Genomic DNA, 20,339 nt, shown 5'->3' with positions numbered 1-20,339 from the left:
ATGGGAGGAAGAGGTAAAAACAGAACATGATATATTTCCTGACTTGGGGGGAAAGTTAACGTACAGTAATTATTCCTAGCACCAGGAAAGTGGCCGCACTAATTTGTAGGAAGTAGAGGATCTACAGTGAAGATGTGGGTGGAGTCTTTTGCACCAGTGTAAGCAGGCATTGAAGTATACAGTTCTGCAGTAACATTGTGTTTAGTCTAGGCTGTGTTTAGCAAATGCACATGGCCATGAGCTTCAGTGTTTGGCTCAGAATCCATCTTCCATGAAATTTGGGGGTGTTTAGATCCAGGGTTTTGACTTATGCTTGTGTCAGCTGGAAACATAAACGAGGTTGAGAAACTGTTTCTGGATTCTGCTTCCAAAAAGTAGGTGGCAAAAGAAACTGAAGATTAGCAATCCCCTCCTTTTCAAAGCCAGCAGTGTGTGCGCATTGCACTACAAAGATTAAACTCATCCTCTCTTTGTTGTCAACGCGTAGGCAGAAAACTTGTTTCTGAAGACGAGCTGACTCAGCTAACTCACATTATGCCATCACTGACTGGGGAAGATCTGAGGTCTCGTCTCAGAGTTCTGATCCAGAGCCTTCGGAGGCAGATTGAAGAACAAGAGATCCTGAAAGAGTTTGTGGTGAGATGTGTTGCTTTGCTTTTGTAGGCCTAAGTGTTTGGCACTGCTGGGAAAGTGAGTTATGTGTGAAAAAAAACGAATCTCTCAAAGATTAGCATGTCCCCCGGCCAGTATGTCCCGCGGCCCGCGCCACTTCCAGCGGCTCCCATTGGCCTGGAGCAGCGAACTGTGGACACTGGGAGTCGCGATCGGCCGAACCTGCGGACGCGGCAGGCAAACAAACGGGCCCCACCTGCCAGGGGCTTTCCCTGCACAAGCGGCAGAACAAGTTTGGGAACCACTGGTCTAAATAATACTTAGTCCTGCCATGAGTGCAGGGGACTGGACTAGATGACCTCTCAGGGTCCCTTCCAGTTCTATGATTCTGTGAATTCAAAAGAGGATTAGACACTTCTATGGATAATGAGAACATGTGAAGTTACAATAGCTGGGATAAAAATGATAAAAGTTATAAACTCTTCTGCTTCAGAGCATAAGCCAACCATTGACTGATGGGGGCTAGCCTTAAACTTCCCTTAAGGACAAGTTATTCTATAATTGTCTGTTACAAGGTTGGACCTTCCTCTGAAGAATCTGGTAATTGTCCCTGGTCTCCATGGTAATTCCTATTTTATATTTTCCTTTGTTCCTTTTACCTCCTGTCCAGCTCTTGCCGTCCGGTAACAAAATCCCCCCAACACAAGGGTGTTTGACAGAAGTGTGTAGTGTTTGCTAACCATCCCACAAGCCTAACAGCCTCTAAAGTTCCTATCTATCAGTGACTCAGGCAGGAGGGTGCCCTAGGTCACTCTTGGCTACGTTGTCCTACAGCAGCTATCAGCTGAGTCCTGTGGGTCTGGTCACACAAGATGTAGTCCCTTTTTAAGGCCATTCTTTGTACCTGATCCGTCATTCAAAACCAGTTTGCACTTTCTCTGAATGAGGTCTGGGCCCATGGTACCCTTACTAGTCCAGAGCTCCTTTCACACTGAGGAATTGCCAAGTGCTTTACAGATCGTGGGCCAAATTCAAAAGTATGTAGCACAGCGGTTCTCAAACTGTGGGTCAGAACCCGAAAGTGAGTTGTGACCCCGTTATAATGGGGTTGCCAGGGCTGGCGTTAGACTTGCTGGGGCATGGGTCTGAAGCTAAAGCCCAAGGGCTTCAGCCATAGGCAGCAGGGCTCAGACTTTGACTTTGGCCCTGGGTGGCAAGGCTCAGGTTACAGGCCCCCTGCCCAGGGCTGAATCTCTTGGGCTTTGGCCCCCAACCCAGGGTGGCGGGGCTCAGGCAGGCTCAAGCTTCAGTCTCCTCTCCTGGGGTCATGTAATAATTTTTATTGTCAGAAGGGGGTTGCGGTGCAAAGAAATTTGATAACCCCTAGTGTAGCATATACGTCGATAATAGGGTGGAAGTAGGTATTGGAGAGTGTAAGTTGGTGTAACTCACCCCAGGGCGATAAAAACGAGGAACAGGAAAAGCAACTTACAAGAAAGTGCAAAAAGGTGTCAATGAAACTACTTTAACTGACACCTTCCTGTTCTTTGATGTGTTTGTTATATCAAGTTAAACCTTATACCTACGTACAAACACTTATGATCACGTAACTTACACTACCTACCTTTGAATTGTGCCCTATACATATCACTTCCCCCAATCACTGAAATGCAGCCACCACTGGGGTGGAAATGCGACATCTGCTCTGTGCTAGCAATTACAAGCGTTTTTTAGGGCAGCAGCTTGTTCATTACCCATGCTGGAATGTGGCCAAGACACCAGAATGAACACGCCCTTCACTAATGAATATGCCATGGGATCTTCAATGATGTGCTCAGACCTTGGTTTGAAATCTCGTGGGAAATCCCTGGAAATACTCACTCATGAGGGTTGAAGAATGTCACTGGTCTCTCAAAGTATTTAGAAGGTGGGAAATGAAAGTGCCTTGCTTTTGGGCCTCTGTGTTACCTGAAAATATAGAGTAGAGCGTATTGAGTGTATTCCAAACGAAACTCGGTTTCCTAGTCATAGGTCACATACATTGATGGCGAGTCCTAATGCTAACCCTGCAGCTTCTCTTTGGAGGCAGGAAATGAAGTGTCTTGACTATCTACCTTTGATCTAGGCTTTAGAACACATGAAACCGCTCGATGGCTGCCAAGTTGGGAAAGCGCCAGAAAACCGGGAGAAAAACAGATACCGAGATATCCTTCCATGTAAGCAAGTACACTAAAGGGACTTAAAAACACTTGAGGAATACATGGGAGCCAAGGAAAACAGCTGGTAGGCTGAGTTATAGCAGGCAAATCTAGCCCCTCCTCTTGTCGTCGGGGGCTCCAGAAACAGTGGAATCTGGTACATGGGCAGTGGGTAGAATTGGTGGGGTTCATGCAGGAGATTTGGACCCCTTCAGTGATACAGAGCCCAGCTCCACGAGGGGTTCCTGCTCTTCCCCTCTGCAGTGGGTTTCTGGGAGTAGGGCAAGGGTAAGGCTAATGAATTTGCTGCTGTCTAGATTCCCCAGACATTGTCCCCAGGGGTGCAGGAGAGGTGGGAGGTGAAATGGGGGGTTTAGTCCCTTCTCTGTCTCCAGAGAACCTCTTCCTAAATTTTGCACAGGAAGATTTAACCCTAACTGTAATGGCTGTGCTTTAAAGCCAGTCAAATGACTGTGATACAGTGGAATTCTGTCCCAGCATGATTGAGGCCCCCGAAAAGGGGTAAAATTCTTTCCTATGTTCCAAAGCATCTGAGAACATAAATATTTTCTGATCCAACCCACAGACCCCAAATCCCCATTGATCAATTCAAGCAAGGCACAAAAGTTTCACTACCAATTGGAGCTGGCTTCTGGAATTAAGATTTGATTGCCACAGAGAGAGCAGTATGCCATTTTCATTTACACACAGACCTCTTTGTAATCTGCAACAATGGGAGCATTGCAGTGTTGTGTAATATTGGAGAAATATTACAAGTTTTTAAAGTTCCCTGTGTTACAGAAACTTTACAGTATCATATGGTACTGGTTCAGGTAACAGTAGGGTGAACTGCAGTGTTTTGGACTATTACCATAGGACCCTGTTATAAGACCTGTCAGATTGTGACAGAAGTGCCTTAAAGAAACAATATAGTTTTTAGCAGGAAGAGATGAATCATATAATATGATTGTAGAAATTGCCTGTTAGCAGGGATATTAATGTTGCTTGGCCAGCCAAATGCACCATGAATATCACTGAGACAGCACTCAACTGCCTGATGTTCAAGCTCCCCTTAGAGCCTAGACAGAGACATGAATTTGGATCTTCAGCTGAAATAGCAAAACTTCAGAGGACTTTTTCTTTCTGTCCAGATGATGCAACACGGGTTCCTCTTGGAGCAACCAAGGGCTATATTAATGCAAGTTACATCCGAGCGCATATTGGAGAAAAGGAACATTTCTATATTTCAGCACAGGGGCCTCTGCCTTGCACTGTGGCTGATTTCTGGCAAATGATTTGGGAGAATGAGTCAGATGTGATTGCCATGATGACGAAAGAAGTGGAGCTTGGAAAAGTCAAGTGTCACAGATACTGGCCTGAACCTCCACAGGACTCTCTAGACCTCAGTGAATTCCATCTGAGGCTGGACAACTACCAGATCTTGGAATATTTTATCATCCGAATAATAGAAATAATTAACAAGCAGGTAAATTAAATATATTTTATTGTATGCCTGAAGAGGGGGACTTCGACACTATGTATTGTATCTCTCTGGCAGTATTTAGAGCAGTGTTGAGTAAGTTTCTTCTGTAGGATTTTCTGATTATTTTTCACCTTTATGAAAACCTGAATTATAGGAGTGCACATAGAGTGGGTGATTTTTCCTTAGCTCCGTGCAGAAACGTGGATCTGGCCCTGCAGTTTTCAGAACAGGAACTGAAGGCCTTTAACTGCAGTGGGTGTTGAGGGCACTTGCACGATGTGCTCAGATTAGGACCTTTATAAATCTCTGTCCTCAGTAAGGATGACTGTGTGGGGGTGGGGGGTTCTTTGGCTGCACTGATGGGCAATCCGCACTCAGTTCAGAGAAGCAGCCACATGTGATGTCTAAGGCCCTACCAAATTCATGGCCATGAAAAACGGGTCACAGACCATGAAATCTGGTCTCTTGCCATGAAATCTGGTCTTTTGTGTGCTTTTACCCTGTACTATACAGATTTCACAGAGGAGACCAGCGTTTCTCAAATTGGGGGTCTTGAGCCAAAAGGGAGCCGCAGGGGGGTTGCAAGGTTATTTTAGGGGGGTTGCAATATTGCCACCCATACTTCTGCACTGCCTTCAGCACAGGGTGGCCTGACAGTGGCAGTTGCTGACTGAGGGCCCAGCTCTGAAGGCAGCCCCCACCAGCAGCAGAGCAGAAGTAAGGTTGGCAATACCATACCAGGCCATCCTTACTTCTGTGCTGCTGCTGGTGGGGGCTCTGCCTTCACAGCTGGGCTTCCGGCATGCAGCCGCCACTCTCCAGCTGCCCAGCTCTGAAGGCAGTGCCACCATCAGGAGCAGCACAGAAGTAAGGGTAGCAGTACTGCAAACCCCCCACAATAACTTTGCAATCCCCCACAACTCCTTTTTGAGTTGAGACCGCTACAATTACAACACTGTGAAATTTCAGATTTCAATCATGAAATTTATTATTTTTAAAATCCTATGACCATGAAATTGACCAAAATGGACCCTGAATTTGGTAAATTAGTGATGTCCAAACATTCGGAGATTCCTGAATCTGCTGGATGAGAACAGGCTCTTGGGCAAGATGTCCAGTCCTTCCTGCTTCCAGTTCGCATAGACATACAGTTAGGCTGGTCTTTCCAGTTGTTAAAGTTCCTTCCCCACTCTGAACTCTAGGGTACAGATGTGGGGACCTTCATGAAAACCCCCCTAAGCTTATTTTTACCAGCTTAGGTTAAAACTTCCCCAAGGTACAAACTATTTTACCTTTTGTCCCTGGACTTTATTGCTGCCACCACCAAGCGTCTAACAAATATAACAGGGAAAGAGCCCGCTTGGAAATGTCTTTCCCCCCAAAATCCCCCCAAGCCCTACCCCCCCTTTCCTGGGGAAGGCTTGGTAAAAATCCTCACCAATCTGCACAGGTGAACACAGACCCAAACCCTTGGATCTTAAGAACAAGGAAAAAGCAATCAGGTTCTTAAAAGAAGAATTTTAATTGAAGAAAAAAATAAAAGAATCACCTCTGTAAAATCAGGATGGTAAATACCTTACAGGGTGATCGGATTCAAAACATAGAGAATCCCTCGAGGCAAAACCTTAAGTTACAAAAAGACACAAAACCCGGAATATACATTCCATTCTGCACAACTTACTTTATCAGCCATTTAAACAAAACAGAATCTAACACATATCTAACTAGATTGCTTATTAACCCTTTACAGGAGTTCTGACCTGCATTCCTGCTCTGGTCCCAGCAAAAGAAGAAACACACAGACAGAGAGAACCCTTTGTTTCCCTCCCCCCTCCAGCTTTGAAAGTATCTTGTCTCCTCATTGGTCATTTTGGTCAGGTACCAGCGAGGTTATCTTTAGCTTCTTAACCCTTTACAGATGAAAGGGTTTTTTCTTCTGGCCAGGAGGGATTTAAAGGTGGTTAGCCTTCCCTTTATATTTATGACACCAGTACATTTCACTGTCAGCCCTAACCAGAACTATGAGATGCAGGGATCCCATGGGATAGACAAAAGTTAATGGAAAAGTTTTGAGCTCAAAAGGTTCATTTTGAGTTTTGGGTGAAGGTTCTGGTGAAGGTCTTTTGTCTAAAGCAGTATCCCCATCATCCACTCCTTCAGTATCCCAAGATGCCCATTATGGCTGCTAACAGTGATAGGCACTATGGAAAACACTGCAGTAGAGATCCCTACCTGGCAGTTGTTTGTACACTTTGGGAAAATGTTCAGCTCAGTACCTGTGAACTGTGGGCCAGATTTACAAAGTCAGTGCAGATGCCCAATGCTCAAACCAGGAAGAGAAGTAGATTGTGCCAAAGAGGCTGATCTCATTTACACTGGCATAAAGAAGATCAGACACTGACCCATGGAAGCCTATTTATTCTTCTTTAATGCCTGTGTGAAACCTCCAAGAGCCCAAGGGTACTTATACAGGTGCAACAATGAATTACTGCTGAGGAAATCAAAGTCCACATCAGATGTTAAATGCCTGTTGTGCAGGAAGAAAAATTATTAAAAACATGAGAACACAAGTCCTTACAAAGCTTCAGGATATGGCTTGTTATAACTTGTAACACTTTCATAGTCCTTTCTATCTGAGGATCTCAGAGCACTTAAAAATATTAAAGTGCCACAATGTCTCTGTGAATGTTTAGAATGGTTAGTCCTAATCCCTCACTATCTGTCTTGAAAGCAGGGTCTCTCTTTATTGCTTATTCCATGTGAGTAGCCACAGTCCTTAGTTTTCTGGTTGACTTTACAAGAGTAACTCCTCCAATGAAATTCACATTGGTGATCGCTCTCTTCCAGACAGGAGAGAAACGCTTCGTAAAACACCTGCAGTTTACCACTTGGCCAGATCATGGTACTCCCAGACTGATAGAGCATCTCGTAAAATTCATTCGCTACATGAGAAAAGTTCACCAGACGGGCCCCATAACCGCCCACTGCAGCGCTGGGATTGGAAGGAGCGGGGTTCTGCTTTGTATTGATATTTTGCTGAGCTGCGTTGAAAAAGGTCTATGTGTGAGTATATCTAAACCAAATCATTATAAATATTACCAAGGGCTTACTTGTGGAGGGACACCAATTCGCCCTGGTGTAAATCAACTCAAGTCAGTTTTCAAAAGGAAATGGTAGTAAGTTCTGATTTCTGTTGAGTGTCGGGACAATAATTAATAGTAAAGCAGCGAAGGAACAATCTTACATTTCCCCATCGAGCATGTTCTTTTTAATAACTTGGCCTGCAATGAAATAACACCATTCTCTCCTGACAGTTCAATATCAAGCAGATAGTGAGAGAGCTGAGGCTTCAGCGATTTGGCATGATTCAAACCAAGGTAAGGTCTCCACCTTGAGACCAGGCTAACTTTGTCTAATGTCCCTGATTCAGCAAGGCATAGGCTTCACTTCCATTGAAGTTCAAGAGACTTAAATATGTACTCAAGTGCTCTGCTGAATCGGGGCCATAAGTGGTGCTTAATTTGTGCCAGGGCTTGTGAGGGCTGAGCCCCGGCACCTCTGGGCCTGGCAGCTCAGAGCCCCGACACCTCTGGGCCTGGCAGCTCAGAGCCCCGGCCCCTCTGGGCCTGGCAGCTCAGAGCCCCGGCCCCTCTGGGCCTGGCAGCTCAGAGCCCCGGCCCCTCAGGGCCTGGCAGCTCAGAGCCCCGGCCCCTCTGGGCCTGGCAGCTCAGAGCCCCGGCCCCTCTGGGCTTGCTGCATTAGTTATGAATGTAAAAAAATTGCTTGAGCCCTAGTACCTCTTTCCTTAGAAATTAAGCACTGGCCTTAAGGCTAGGGAGGACAGAAAACAAGAGAGTGGGTGTTGGAGGGGAAGGAGAATCTCCCCAAGTTTCCTGCAGCCCTAGATTATATTCACGTTACAGACGTGCTCCCAAGTCAGGCCGTCCTATGTATGTGTCTATGGAATGTCACTGGGTGACTCCATGCTGGTTTCTCCACATGTCCAGGACCAGTACCTGTTCTGCTACGAAGTAGTGCTGCAGGTGCTGCAGAACATTGAAGCCATGGAATCCCGTCTCCTCCAATAAGAACCTCTGCTATTGCCACTCATCTTGGAGAGCCCCCGGCTACTGGAGACTTATTCTAACGGGCAGCCAGACCAGCACGGACAGGTGCTGTACTGCATGCACTATCTTGCTTGTCACGCTGTGTTAGGAAATGCTGATTTCTAAAGCATTTCTAAATCAGCATAAAGTAGGTTGGTAAATTATTGATACGCTGGCTCACTGACTTAAGAATTGATCAGCATCACTGGCAATATCAGCTGTTTAGATATCATTGGCTCCTTTTATTCTGTGCCCATGTCAAAGGGAAAGTATTACTAAACCAGCTCTGTGAGTCTGTGTATATATAATTGTCACAGTAAACATGCAATTCTTCCCTTCCCATTGATTTACTACCTAATAGTCCCTTATTGAGGGCCTGATCCAGCTCCAATTCAAGTTGATGGAAAGCTCCATTGATTTCGGGGGCAGGAGGGTTGAATTTGGTCCTTAAGCAACATTAAATAGCTCTGTTGTACTATAATCTTTTTTGTGAAAGCTGGTTGAATTTCTGAGAGTTCCAGTTTGAGTAAATCTCTCCTGTTCTCCCCTTTCCTCCCCTCCAGTTCATCCCATGAGACTGAAATCTGCATTAAACTGGAAAACTCTCTGGGATATCTTACCTACCTCACAGCCTGGGGCATTGTGGGGGTTCATTTGTTCATGTTTGTAAATTGCAAACTACTGCTATGATATTATTGTAACTCCTTTGCCTAGAGGGTTATATTTATGGAAGTAGAATTATTAGCTATGCAACAGAAGATTACCTTCGGTTAAAAATAGGCAACACAGTGGTGAAATACATTAACAGCAATATGTGTATAAAAACTGCTTCCTTGATTTCAAGACAGTAGTAATATTAAGAGGTATTTGCATACAAAGGCACTCTGCAAGCTACAAGATAATAATAAATATTCTTGTTTCATTTTATTATGGATCAGAGTGATAGATTTATGGCGGAAGAGGAATATGGCATTAAATACAACTTAAAAGCCTGACTTTCCGAAAAATGCATCCTTATAAAGTTATTCTAAGATTCCAGGTCAATTTCTGCTTTCTGCCCCCAGCTAAACTGGGCTAAACCAAGAGTAACTGGGAATAGAATTTACAGTGTAAGCCAGATGCTGATTCAGTCACAGTGATAGAAATCCAGAACTCCTCTTAAGTCATTGGAGCAACTCCAGATTTACACGGCTGTAAACCTGGTGTTCTATCTTGAATTAGCTGAGTTTTAGCCTTCTAGAAAGCATTATGAATTTGTTTTACTCTCTGCATGCTGCATCTAGAGTAGCCGTTATTTGCACAGATTTGTCAAGCATCATTAGCCAAATGTTCATAAATCTGTTACCTCTATTGAGTTTTGGCCTTTCACTTTGGTTTTATTTACTGCACTGTACATGTTATTGCTTTGTAAGATAAAATTGCACAACCTAATGCACAATTCACTTTTTGTACTAAACTGATTTAAACCAGTTTTGCAATGGAAACATTCTGGACTTTGTACAAAGATGGCTGTGAACAAACCTATTGGATTTGTAAAGACAATCCTGGTGGTACCCTGTGTTGCTCCACTTTTTACATGTGCATCATCTTTGCAGCTGTTTGAACATATAAATGTTTCCTGTTTTACAGGGATATTAAAGTAAGAGATGTTTGACAAAACTGGCTTGCATTTCATTTCAGTCTCTTGCTATGAAATAGATATAATAATAGTAGAGTTTAAACTAACAACAAGAGGTTGAGAGTGATATAAGCCCTCATGCCTTGGGGCATAAAACAACTTCTAAATCCTGGGGGTTAGAAGGAAACATTCTAGCTCTGAGGATAGTCAAGCAGTGGAACAGGTGACCTATGGAGGTTGTGGAATCCCCACTACTGAAAGTTTTTAAGAACAGGTTGGAAAAACACCTGTCAGGGATGGGCCCAGGGATACCTAATCCTGCCTTAGCGTGGGGGATGGACTAATGACCTCTTGATGTCTCTTTGAGCCCTACATTTCTGTGATTCCCTGGGGGCATACTGTCCCACCTCTGCCCACTATGGCATTTCTTGTACCTTCCTCAGAAGCAGCTGCTACTGGCCACAGTCTGAGACAGGATGCTGGACTAGATGGATGTGGGTCTAATCTATTCTGGCAATCACCATGTTCCTACATTGTCAAAGATTGATTCCTCAACGTCTCAACCTCTGCGACAAGTGCTGTAGTAATGGGTCCAAACCTGCCATCCGTACTCAGGCAAAACATACTTTAGTGTTAGGGCTACACTGTTCTACAGAGTCAGACTTCCTATCCTCTGGGATGGTTAGCATGGACAGCATAGTGGGAGAGAGCTATCCCTCCCGAAAGTACAGTCTGAGGTACAACAAATGGTCATCAGAACTAGAATGGAAAATAGAGCCTTGTTCATCAAGAGATCTAAAGCCACTTCAGTTAATACTGTTGTCAGGGTTCCCTCCCCACTCTGAACGCTAGGGTACAGATGTGGGGACCCGCATGAAAGACCCCCTAAGCTTATTTCTACCAGCTTAGGTTAAAAACTTCCCCAAGGCACAAATTCTTCCTTGTCCTTGGATGGTATCGCTACCACCACCAAGTGAGTTAGACAAAGATTCAGGAAAAGGACCACTTGGAGTTTCTGTTTCCCCAAAAATATTCCCCCAAGCCCCTTCACCCCCTTTCCTGGGGAGGCTTGAGAATCATATACCAACCAAATAGGTAAACAAGGTGAGCACAGACCAGACCTTTGGGTTTTTAGGACACTAAAAACCAATCAGATTCTTAAAAACAGAACTTTATTATAAAAAAAAAGTAAAAGAATCACTTCTGTAAAATCAGGATGGAAGGTAATGTTACAGGGTAATAAGATTTAAAACACAGAGGATTCCCCTCTAGGCAAAACCTTAAAGTTACAAAAAACAGGAATAAACCTCCCTCTTAGCATAGGGAAAATTCACAAGCTAAAACAAAAGATAACCTAACACATTTCCTTGCTATTACTTACAATTTGTAATATTAGATGCTTATTTCAGATATGGCGTTAGGGGATGTATTTTTCCTGCCCTGGTCCGTCTCTGTCCGGAGAGAACACAAAGAGAGCACACAAAAAAAAACCCTTCCCCCACAGATTTGAAAGTCTCTTCTTCCCTTATTGATCCTTTTGGTCGGGTGCCAACCAGGTTATTTGAGCTTCTTAACCCTTTACAGGTAAAGGAGGGATTTTATGTTATCCTTAGCTGTATGTTTATGACAACTGTGCACAGCTGGCCTAGGGCCTGGACTGCACCTCCATTTGATGGGACATCAGCAGAGGTGTTGGCACAGGGTCGATGCTGCAGAGTGGGCACCTGCCAGGGAGCAAGAAAGGGATCATGTGGGCACATGTTGAGCAAGGTGCCAATGGCCAGGAACAGGTTGTGCGTGCAATCAGTTGGAGGCAGAGAATGCAAAGGAACAGGCGCAACCTGTTCACGTTTGCTGCTCATGGTGTTCAGGGAGCGGAGGACTCCAGTGCTCACAGCAGCCCCCGACACCCGCTAGGTGCCAGAGAGGGGAGGCCTGAGGAGGAGTAGCCCTGGTGGTTGGAGGAGTACACATTGCACCCTCGTAAAGGGTGTAGCAGAGGCTGCTGTTGCGTACTTTCCCCCATGCTCCTAAGTGCATTGACGCACAGCCTCTCCTCAGCTTCCTCCTTCAACATGGCTAAAAGCCAAGCTCAAGAGAGGATGGATGGTCCAGTGATTCAGTGACTAGCCACCGGGCTCAGGTGGCCTAGATTCAATTCCCTGCTTTGCCACAGCTGTCCTGTGAGACCTTGTGTCACACACCCTAGTGAGCGCCCCCTTCCAGCTATGCACGAGGACCCCTGGGAGGGGAATATGTGCTCTGCGTCCCCTGGGACGTTTCAAGCTCCTGGAGCCTCAGTAGACTGAAGCACTGGTTCCTCTCTGGCGCATTTCTTGGGCTCTGACTCTGTGTGTTACCCCCTCCTCAGAAACAGGGTGCCTCAGTTCACCTGCACCAGTGATCGCCTACTTAACCCCAGCCCTCTCCCAGAGCTCCCCCCAAGGTGGGAAGCGTATGGCTTATTGTTTAACTCTCACAAGGTAGCTATGACTCAGTCAACGTACGCACGCTTTGCACAGTCTACCATCTTTCTGCTCTTTATCCTTAGTCCTGTAAAGCTCATCAGAGTAGAGCTCATACAAAATAATACACATCTGAAACCACAGTGGCCCTCTGTTGCAGCTCACCCTCCCCCTGTGAGTCCTGGGGGGAACATTCACTGCCCTTTCATAGCTCGCTGAGAGAGGTACTCATGGCTGTAAGAAGGGACTTGAGTCTCCAGTGTACATCATATTCTAAATGGGAATTTGCAGCTGGCCTGTGAGAAATGCTCTTGGATGCATAGCCTTGGTGGTAGTTCTGTGCAAATTGCCCTTTCAAAAATGCTGCTCAGCAGTGCAAAGCAGAGAAATGATTACTTTGGTGTTCCGCTGTGTTTATCAGAAAGAAATACAACAGCTCATGCTTCCACCCCCTGCTAATTCAGTAGTCAATATTTCTTTGCAATAAGAAACAACGCACTGATTTTAGTTCTAATAATCCTTGAGAAGAGTCCCTAAATGAGAGCTGTAATTTACAACCAGCCTGTCATTCTCCACCTACTTTGGGGTGAAATATGTTGGCTGTATTCCCGCTTTGTAGTTTCCCTGTTTTCTAAATCAATCGCATTCCTGCTCTGTTAGTTTTGTAACTAGGCTCCTCATTTGCCATGTGAATCTTCTGGCTCAGAGCTGAGTTACCATGACCCTTACACCACACACAGCCATGCTAGCCAAGAACCTCATGGATTGCACTCTTTTCCCAAAGCTGAACTTAATCAAACACACATGATGGGTCCAGTCCTGCAGTCTTTGCTTAGGCAAAACACCCATTGACTTAATGTTATTTATATTCCAGTAGCATCGAGAAGCCCCAGCAGAGATCAAGGCCCCATCATGCTCGGTGCTGCACTTACATGTAGCAAGGGACAGTCCCGGCCCTTAAGTGCTCACAGCCTAAGGAGTCAAGACAGCAGCACATGGGAAGGAAGATTTATTACACGTGGGGAACTGAGGCACTGAGAGGTTAGATGACTTGCCTGCAGTCATACAGAGAGTCTGTGGCAGAACCGAGATGATCTCCAGCCTTCCTGTTCAATGCCTTAACCTTAAGTCCAGACTTCCTCTGTCATCACGGTAGGCATAGGTCTGCCACTTGGCTAGAGGCAGAAGGGAGCCAGTGTCCCCCATAATCATGTGAGAGCAAGGCACCTGCAGGACCATCTTTCTCCTTATGTCCCATGAGGCAACTGAGCTCAGCTGGGGTGTCCTTGCTTGCTCTCCTGAGACTCAGTCTGTGGTCAGCGGTAAGGTAGTGGTTTGTGGCACTGCTTCCCTGAGACCATTCAGGACCATCCGGTCCCTCTGTGACTGCTCACAGCGCTCCCCGGGTGGGTCGGTATATCCATGACCATTTAGCACCCCCATTTTGCACCCCCTTCTACCTATAGCGATATGTGGGGGAACAGGGCTAGGTTTAGTGGATGGGAAGTGGGGAAGTCTCGCTGCAGGATCTGCTGTTAGAGTGTATTATTGTTCACGCAATACGGTGCCTTGGGGGGTATTTTAGGTGTTTTAGGGTATTTAAATAAACATGCCTGTGGCAGGCACTGAAAATGGAAGGAGCTGGCCAGAGCGATGAACTGATGGCTGCTCACAGGCTGTTGGAAGCTCCTGGTGCTGCAGCTGGTGCAGTAAGAGGGAACCAGTGCTGAGCGGGCACCTGTGGCCCAGCCCGAGCATCTGCCATGGACAAACTGATCTGGGGCCTTGAGTTAGGGAATAGCAAGTGTCTGACTGGTGAATGGTAGTGGCCAGACAGAGAAGCATATGTTCTGTACCCAGGCCATTCCCAGTAACACAGATGGCTGGTTGGTACATGGATGGTGAGACGTATAGAGCCATGAATAGTGATGGTTGCCATAATGCAGCTCTGGCTAAGGAGTCCTGCTCCTCTAGGGATTGCTGTGCTGTTGTTCTTTAGCCCTGAATGCACACCCTGCCCATCCCCAAACTGGGGGAGGGGGAGAGGAGAAGGTTCCTACTGCATTCAGCTTTGGGGTTTATGTCAATAGAGTTGCAGGCAAAACAGAGGTGGACATGAATGCACAAGTCTTTCCTCTTAACTTCTGATTTTCCCGATTTTAATGTTTGGGAGCAAGGGCCATGTCCTGGACCACAGTAACTGCCATTAAACAGAGTTGTTGTCTGCTTAATTCTTCTCCAGCTTTGGTGACCCCAGAGTCAGGGAGAAGGGGGTGGGCTGCTCCTGCCTGGGAATAAGAGGGAGAAGCTATGCTGCTGAAGCTGCTTCTGGCTGTGCCGACCCTCATGAAGGTGTGAGAAGCTGTGACAGGCCTCAGTCAATTCTTGGTGGCTGTAACGTCTGATCCCTGCTTACAAGTTACTGAAAGTAAGTACAGCCAGAGCAGCCCTCTGTGGTAAGCCGTGGCAGCATCTCTGTCAGCTGGCGGGAACAAGTGTGAAGGAGCCTGGGTCATTGCTCAGGCCCAGTTCCACAGAGGTATGTTGCCACCTTACGTCTAGGTGAATAAATGGGTGTTAGGTGTCTTTCTACCTTTGAGGATCTGGGGCTCACTTCCTAAAACTTTCCACAGCCTCTCGTGGCCTTCTGGAAGTTGGATACTGCCAGGAGCCAGCCACCCAGCAAGTCTGCCCACTGCACGCCCCAATCCCAGCCAGTCTGAGGGATACCGCATCACTAAGGTTACATTTTAGTCATGGGTATTTTTAGTAAAAGTCATGGACAGGTCATGCGTAGTAAACAAAAATTCACAGCCCCTGACCTGTCCATGACTTTTACTTTGTATGTCTAGCTAAAACTTGGGCTGGGGGGCTGTAGGTGCTCTGGGGGGGCGGTCCAGGGGCACCGGGGTGCTGGGGGGGCAAGCAGGGACCCCCGCTGGTGCTGTGGGGTGGGGCAGGTGGCAGGGTTTGGTGGGGATGACAGGATCCCTACCCAGCTCCGACCGGCATGTCCCTGCAGCTCCTAGTGGGAGGGGCAGCCAGGGGTGCTCCATGTGCTGCTCTTGCCACAAGCGCCGGCTCCACAGCTCCCATTGGCTGGGAACCGCACGGAGCCCCTTGGTCCCTCCGTCTAGGAGCTGCAGGGACATGCCGGTGGGAGCTGAGGAGCCTCCCAGAGGTAAGCGCCACCCTACACCTCAACCTGCAGCCCTGAGCCCCCTCCCACACACCCAAACTGCTGCTGCTGGCCCAGGGACTGCCCGGCTCGGGCATTGCAGAAGTCATGGTGGTCATGGAAGGTCATGGAATCCATGACTTCCGTGACAGACATGCAGCCTTACTCATCACTATGTACAAACCCACCAGTGTGGGACACCTAAAAAGATGGTGGCTGGCTGCTCTCTTGGCCAACACTATGGGCTGGGCAATGACCTCCAGAACTAGGAGTCTTTACAATTTGTGCTGAAGGGCCAGGTCCTCAAACTCAGAGCTGTCATGGCCTCACATCCTCTATAGATTAGGCAGAGAGGGGAACATATAACACACACAGTGACCAGCGGGGTTAGGCTAGCTTAAGCCCTGTGGCTGGAAGCTGGGAAGAGTCATGAGCTTGCTACTGACACCTGTTGGTGAATAGGGAGAGGAGCAGCTCAGAGCTGCTTGAGAACACCAAGGGGACAAGTTTCCTAAGGAAGGGAGTTCTCTGCTTCCATCAGTTGGTGAGCAAGAGGAAATGACTGAGTTGGTCAGGCCTCATTTGCATTTCCGTTATGTGACAGTTTGGGGGCGTTTTTGTCAAAATTCAGGTAAGTTTTACATCTGGGGTAATACACCCTTATTATGCCTATCAGGAAACTAAAGGAACACTTGACTGCACCAAATGTGAGTGAGGTGAGTGGTCACTCTAACCAAAGGGACAATCTGTTATGGTTGGGTGACAGAGTCTGGACAAAGCCAACAAAGACTGGAAAGTTTTTGTTACTCTCTGGTGTAAGTGTATTCCTAAGGGTAAGGATTTTATTCAGAGTCTTATATGCCACTGAACTCTTCTGAAGACTTAAAAAAAAAAAAAGAGAGAGAGAGAGAGAGATGTTGTAGAAGTAGCTTAATAGCATAAAGACAGCTTCCTGCGTAGGAAGGGGCTTTGCAGATAGCTTCAAGGCAGTTTCAAGGTGAGTGATGGTGGTTTGGGCTGACCTGGCAGAGAGCAGCTGCCGGTTTGAGGGACTCTAGCGTGCGCCTCCATACCTAGCATCAAAACTGCAATTGCTACAGCTGGCATAGATGATGGAGTGCCTGGAGGTGGACCTGCCTGAGTTTTGGACTCTGGATAACACATGATAAGTGGAGGAAGGGAGTGCCTACTGGTAGAAGGCATTGCCTCGGTAGTTGTCACAATCAGCAGAGGAGGACTGAGGCTAAGGCTATTGTCTGGACACGCTGGGTGGTGGGAGTCTGACCTCGTAGATATTGCTGACTTATTAATTGCTGGCTTTCCCAAGTTTATTCTGTGTCCCCCTTTCTACCTTCTCCCCCAGTAAAGTCCTCTTTGTTTGAAATCTCTAAGCTCAGTGTTTGCAAGGGGAAAGCATTGCTTATCAAGGGTGCTCAGGGAGGTAATTTAATTTCCCCAGGTTTCTGCAGGGCAGCTCAAGCCAGCGGTGTTTACGTTTTCAGCAGGAACTTTTAGCTCATTGAAACCCAGCTGTTTTTGTTCACAAAAACGCCTCACAGCAGGGTTACACTAGCATCATACAACAAATGCTGGAAGTGCAAAACACGCATTGTTTGGGGGACTTACACCTTGATGTACTGCTGGTCAGAGTAACCTGATGTGAAGAGGTCTTGCTGTGTGAATCCATGCAACAATGCCATCCCCCACAGAGAGCACCGCAGGAGAGCTGGCTGTATTTTAAAGAATCCTTATTGAGGCTGCAGGAGCAAACCATCCCGATGTGTAGAAAGAAGAGTAAATATGGCAGGCGACCACCTTTGCTTAACAGTGAAATCCTTGCTGATCTTAAACACAAAAAAGAAGCTTACAAGAAGTGGAAGATTGGACAAATGACCAGGGAGGAGTATAAAAATATTGCTCAGGCATGTAGGAGTGAAATCAGGAAGGCCAAATCACACGTGGAGTTGCAGCTAGCAAGAGATGTTAAGAGTAACGAGAAGGGTTTCTTCAGGTATGTTAGCAACAAGAAGAAAGTCAAGGAAAGTGTGGGCCCCTTACTGAATGAGGGAGGCAACCTAGTGACAGAGGATGTGGAAAAAGCTACTTTACTCAATGCTTTTTTTGCCTCTGTCTTCACGAACAAGGTCAGCTACCAGACTGCTGCACTGGGCAGCACAGCATGGGGAGGAGGTGACCAACCCTCTGTGGAGAAAGAAGTGATTCAGGACTATTTAGAAAAGCTGGATGAGCACAAGTCCATGGACCCAGATGTGCTGCATCCGAGGGTGCAAAAGGATCTGGCAGATGTGATTGCAGAGCCATTGGCCATTATCTTTGAAAACTCATGGTGATCGGGGAAGGTCCTGGATGACTGGAAAAAGGCTAATGTAGTGCCCATCTTTCAAAAAGGGAAGGAGGAGGATTGGGGGAACTACAGGCCAGTCAGCCTCACCTCAGTCCCTGGAAAAATCATGGAGCAGGTCCTCAAGGAATCAATTCTGAAGCACTTAGAGGAGAATAAAGTGATCAGGAACAGTCAGCATGGATTCACCAAGGGCAAGTCATGCCTGACTAATCTAATTGCCTTCTATGACGAGATAACAGGCTCTGTAGATGAGAGGAAAGCAGTGGACGTGTTATTCATTGACTTTAGCAAAGCTTTTGATACGGTCTCCCACAGTATTCTTGCCAGCAAGTTAAAGAAGTATGGGCTGGATGAGTGGACTATAAGGTGGATAGAAAGCTGGCTAGATTGTCGGGCTCAATGGGTAGTGATCAATGGCTCCATGTCTAGTTGACAGCCAGTATCAAGCGGAGTGCCCCAAAGGTCGGTCCTGGGGCCAGTTTTGTTCAATATCTTAATAATCTGGAGGATGGTGTGGATTGCACCCTCAGCAAGTTTGACACTAAACTGGGAGGAGAGGTAGATATGCTGGAGGGTAGGGATAGGATACAGAGGGACCTAGACAAATTAGAGGATTGGGCCAAAAGAAATCTGATGAGGTTCAACAAGGACAAGTGCAGAGTCCTGCACTTAGGACAAAAGAATCCCATGCACTGCTACAAACTAGGAAGTGAATGGCTCGGCAGCAGTTCTGCAGAAAAGGACCTAGGGGTTACAGCGGACGAGAGGCTGGATATGAGTCAACAGTGTACCCTTGTTGCCAAGAAGACCAATGGCATTTTGGGCTGTATAAGTAGGGGCATTGCCAGCAGATCGAGGGACATGATCGTTCCCCTCTATTCGACATTGGTGAGGCCTCATCTGGAGTACTGTGTCCAGTTTTAGGCCCCACACTGCAAGAAGAATGTGGAAAAATTGGAAAGAGTCCAGCGGAGGGCAACAAAAATGGTGAGGGGGCTGGAGCACATGACTTATGAGGAGAGGCTGAGGGAACTGGGATTGTTTAGTCTGCGGAAGAGAAGAATGAGGGGGGATTTGATAGCTGCTTTCAACTACCTGAAAGGGGGTTCAAAGAGGATGGATCTAGACTGTTCTCAGTGGTAGTGGATGACAGAACAAGGAGTAATGGTCTCAAGTTGCAGTGGGGGAGGTTTAGGTTGGATATTAGGAAAAACTTTTTCACTAGGAGAGTGGTGAAGCACTGGAATGGGTTACCTAGGGAGGTGGTGGAATCTCCTTCCTTAGAAGTTTTTCAGGTCCTGCTTGACAAAGCCCTGGCTGGGATGATTTAGTTGGGGATTGGTCCTGCTTTGAGCAGGGAGTTGGACTAGATGACGCCCTAACGTCCCTTCCAACCTTGATATTCTATGATTCGAGCCCACTGATTTTCAGAGTCCTAACTTTGACCCTACTGTTTAAGCTACAGGAGTAATTACTGACCCTTCTGTAGCCCAGCTACTGGACACATTTTCCCAGTGGGTTACCCAACTATTCACCAAGCACCAGTAGAATACTGGTGTTCAGCAACCCTGGATTTTATCTCTGCCTCTGAGAGAAGGTGGCAATTTTATCCTCTTGAGAAAGGATAACCCAGACTGGCTTAGTCCCCCTAAAAGATAGTGTGTGCAGTGGGTAATATTGGGTTTGGCATGTTAGACACCTGGGCCACCTGCAGTGACACCTTGAATAAGCTACCTGAGAACTTATGTAAAAACCCAGGGGGCAATGTTCAGCCCCTTTTCCCTAAGTGTCTTCTAGCTTGGGGGCGTGGCCTGATTTAATGATGATTGTCTCCCATGGCAGAACAATTAGTAAATAAATGTAAATGCTACCAGTGTTGCCAGATTATAACAGCTAGTAAACACTGCCACCTATTGGCCCATAACAAACACTACACCATTAACTGTGGTCATATTCAGTACCTAGACACTGAGCATTGGCAGCTTTTGGAATTGAGAGGATTTTTCCCCCGCTTCAGTCTTGTTTAGAAATGATCAGACATTACAAATGGAAAATTCCTATTGGGCGTTTCACAGGCTGGTTTTATGAAGCTCTCGTTTACTTCCTCCTGATGGGTGTTTTTAGCTGAACCATTCACAAGCCTGATGCTAAAGCTCTGCCTTGGGCTGAGGCATTTTTAGTGCAAGCTCTCAAACGTGTAAACTGGCATTTAGACACCCCTGCTAAGGTCTCTTCACTAGAAACATCTACAGTATGTCTACATTGCAGGCACAGAGTGTGACTGCAGCCCACGTAGACTGAGAAAGCTGTAATT

General features: G+C 46.6%; 1 protein-coding gene across 1 annotated transcript; it reads left to right on the top strand.

Annotated features, from left to right (window-relative positions):
• On the top strand, positions 1-8,381 carry PTPN20 (protein tyrosine phosphatase non-receptor type 20). Its single transcript, XM_077822826.1, has 7 exons — positions 1-13; positions 488-636; positions 2,738-2,828; positions 3,962-4,296; positions 7,141-7,356; positions 7,608-7,670; positions 8,301-8,381. The coding sequence occupies exons 1-7, from the start codon at positions 1-3 to the stop codon at positions 8,379-8,381; spliced, it is 948 nt and encodes a 315-aa protein (XP_077678952.1).
• The last annotated feature ends 11,958 nt before the right edge of the window (positions 8,382-20,339 follow it).

Source organism: Eretmochelys imbricata, chromosome 7 (assembly GCF_965152235.1).
Source record: "Eretmochelys imbricata isolate rEreImb1 chromosome 7, rEreImb1.hap1, whole genome shotgun sequence".
NCBI classification, from domain to species: domain Eukaryota; kingdom Metazoa; phylum Chordata; order Testudines; family Cheloniidae; genus Eretmochelys; species Eretmochelys imbricata.
The sequence above is the reverse complement of the archived record's forward strand: the minus strand, read 5'-3'. Positions and strand labels throughout refer to the sequence as shown.